At 37.4% G+C, this 2,479-nt stretch overlaps 1 protein-coding gene across 1 annotated transcript; it reads right to left on the bottom strand.

The window, feature by feature from the left end:
• Nucleotides 1-1,544: 1,544 nt before the first annotated feature.
• On the bottom strand, nt 1,545-2,141 carry LOC100750711 (ubiquitin-conjugating enzyme E2 B). Its single transcript, XM_035450049.1, has 2 exons — nt 1,994-2,141; nt 1,545-1,903 (listed from the first exon to the last, which is right to left on the bottom strand). The coding sequence occupies exons 1-2, from the start codon at nt 2,139-2,141 to the stop codon at nt 1,683-1,685; spliced, it is 369 nt and encodes a 122-aa protein (XP_035305940.1). The 3' UTR covers nt 1,545-1,682.
• Nucleotides 2,142-2,479: the final 338 nt, after the last annotated feature.

Genomic DNA, 2,479 nt, shown 5'->3' with positions numbered 1-2,479 from the left:
TAATCAGGAATTAAATCAGAAAATGGAATGAAAAATTAAATAATCATGAAATTAAGATCTAAAAATAGTGACAGGACAAAGATGGCTAATTTGTGCTGTGTGCTTGAATTGCCAGATTTGTATCCTACACCAGCAGACTCCTTCTCATATTTTCCTTTCTTTTAAAAAGCACACTATGGCTAAAGTAAAATCACAACTGTGGTTGTTTTCTTAAACTTATTTTATAACCAAAAATTGAATAGCCATGTCATAAATATTAGGTAAAATTGAGGTTTCTGTGTTTTCATACGATATCTTGAGTAATTTTGTCAAATAATACTTCTGATACCAGAACATGAAAACCATGTGACAAGCCCCAATCCCAATTTATTGAAATGGGATTTCTGTAAAAGTTCATGTCAGTAAGCTTGTCTGTATTCAAAGGATAGCAGAGAAATTTCTAAAATTCCAAAATTCAGTGTTTCCACATTCTCACTACTTCTTTAAATTGCAAAATAGGTTGCACGAGATCTTGAGTCATCTTCTTATAATTTTTTTTTCTAAACCTTTCCAGACGAACCCATTAAGAGAACAGTTTTATAGAGCAGTGATATTCTGTGCATGATTCACAGACTGGCAGCACCAGTATCATTTCCACCTCAAATCTACAGGATTAGAAATACTGGGCGGGGCGTTGGTGTCCCACGCCTTTAATCCCAGCACTCGGGAGGCAGAGGCAGGTGGATCTCTGTGAGTTCGATGCCACTCTCCAGAGCGAGTGCCAGGATAGGCTCCAAAGCTACACAGAGAAACCCTGTCTCCAAAAACAAAACAAACAAAAAAAGAAGATAAGAAAGAAAGAAAAGAAAAGAAAAGAAATACTGAAGCTAGTACCAATAATAATGCGTTCTAGCATCCCTGCCGGATGAAGGTTATGCAACAGTTCGAGTGCCATAGATCAGCAGTTTAGTGTATTGCATTCTTTGTGGTTTTTATTTGAAATCATTCACTTTTACAGACTATCATACCCAATAGCATATAAGTCACATGCCTTTTTGTTGTTTTAAAACTAGTGTAATCTCGTAATTTCCTTTCTTTTTTTGCACTGAAGTTATGTATTTTAACAGCTTTACATGTAATATTCATATATAAAAAACTTTAAGTGCTTTTCTCCAATTTAAAAATCTAAAGAATTCAAAAATAAGGCATTCGATATTTGAAAAAAGTACAGATTTACAAATTGTGTATATTTTGTCATGAAAGCTCCACACCAACATTAACACTTGGAAAAAATGCAAACAGGATATATTACAAATTTATGCAGCAATAATTTAGTTCACGCCATGCAATAAAAAGTACATTAATCGCCGGGCGTTGGTGGCGCACGCCTTTAATCCCAGCACGCGGGAGTCAGAAGCAGGCGGATCTCCGTGAGTTCGACGCCAGCCTGGTCTCCAGAGCAAGTGCCCGGATAGGCTCCAAAGCTACACAGAGAAACCCTGTCTCGAAAAACCAAAACCAAAAGAAAAAAAAAAAGTACATTAATCAAGATACACAAGCTTTTGTAGGTTCTAAACTGAAGGACTTTTTCTTTTTTCTCTGAAGAATCCTTAAAACCCGTGGCACTTAAAACTTGCTAGCCTTTCTACTGGGATGTAAATTATACACAACAACGATGAAAAGATGAACAGACCAGGTGTCTATTATGAATCATTCCAGCTTTGCTCAACAATGGCTGAAACTCTCTTCTCATACTCCCGTTTGTTTTCCTGATAAAGCTGTGCTGCTTGGCTATTCGCTGGACTGTTTGGATTTGGTTCATCCAACAGAGACTGAATTGAAGTTAAAATGGAAGAAACATCATAGGTGGGACTCCTTCGATCCTGCAGGGTATCTAAACATATGCTCCCATCAGCATATACATGTGGATGAAACATTTTGGATAAGAACCTAACGGTTGGTGGTTTATCTGGATATTCTTCAGAAAATTCTATTACTAGTTTAAAAGTGCCATCTTCAAAGGGTGTCCCGTCTGGTTCAAATATAACTGCGTTCCATTGCATAATGTTGTTTTCAGATGGTGCACCACTGACCCCCACAAGTGGGTCCTCTTGCCATGGCAATAAATCCCTCATGAGCCTCCTAAGGGCAGGGGTCGACATGCTCCGCAGCTGCCCCGCGGTCAGTCCTGTAATTTCCTTTCTTTAAAACTGCTTCTTTTGTACAAAAACATGAATCTAAATGACCAGGCTTTATATAAAAGCAATCTGCTTTTCCTAGGCTGAGATCAGATCTCATTCCTCCCTTCAGATATAGTGCATGGTGTACAGCAAGGGTGTGATGAATGCTTAGCAACCATTTATTGGTTGTCATAAAAAGGCAAAAATTCTAATCCTTCAGTTTTTATGTGAGCCAGCTCTTTTGAATACGATATGATAAAAGAATATGTAACATACCAACATTCCTAATTGTTACATTTTGCAATGACATTTTGAATATT

The sequence above is a fragment of the Cricetulus griseus genome, chromosome X (genome assembly GCF_003668045.3).
Source record: "Cricetulus griseus strain 17A/GY chromosome X, alternate assembly CriGri-PICRH-1.0, whole genome shotgun sequence".
Taxonomy (NCBI): Eukaryota; Metazoa; Chordata; class Mammalia; order Rodentia; family Cricetidae; genus Cricetulus; species Cricetulus griseus.
This window is presented reverse-complemented; position numbering and strand designations above follow the sequence as displayed.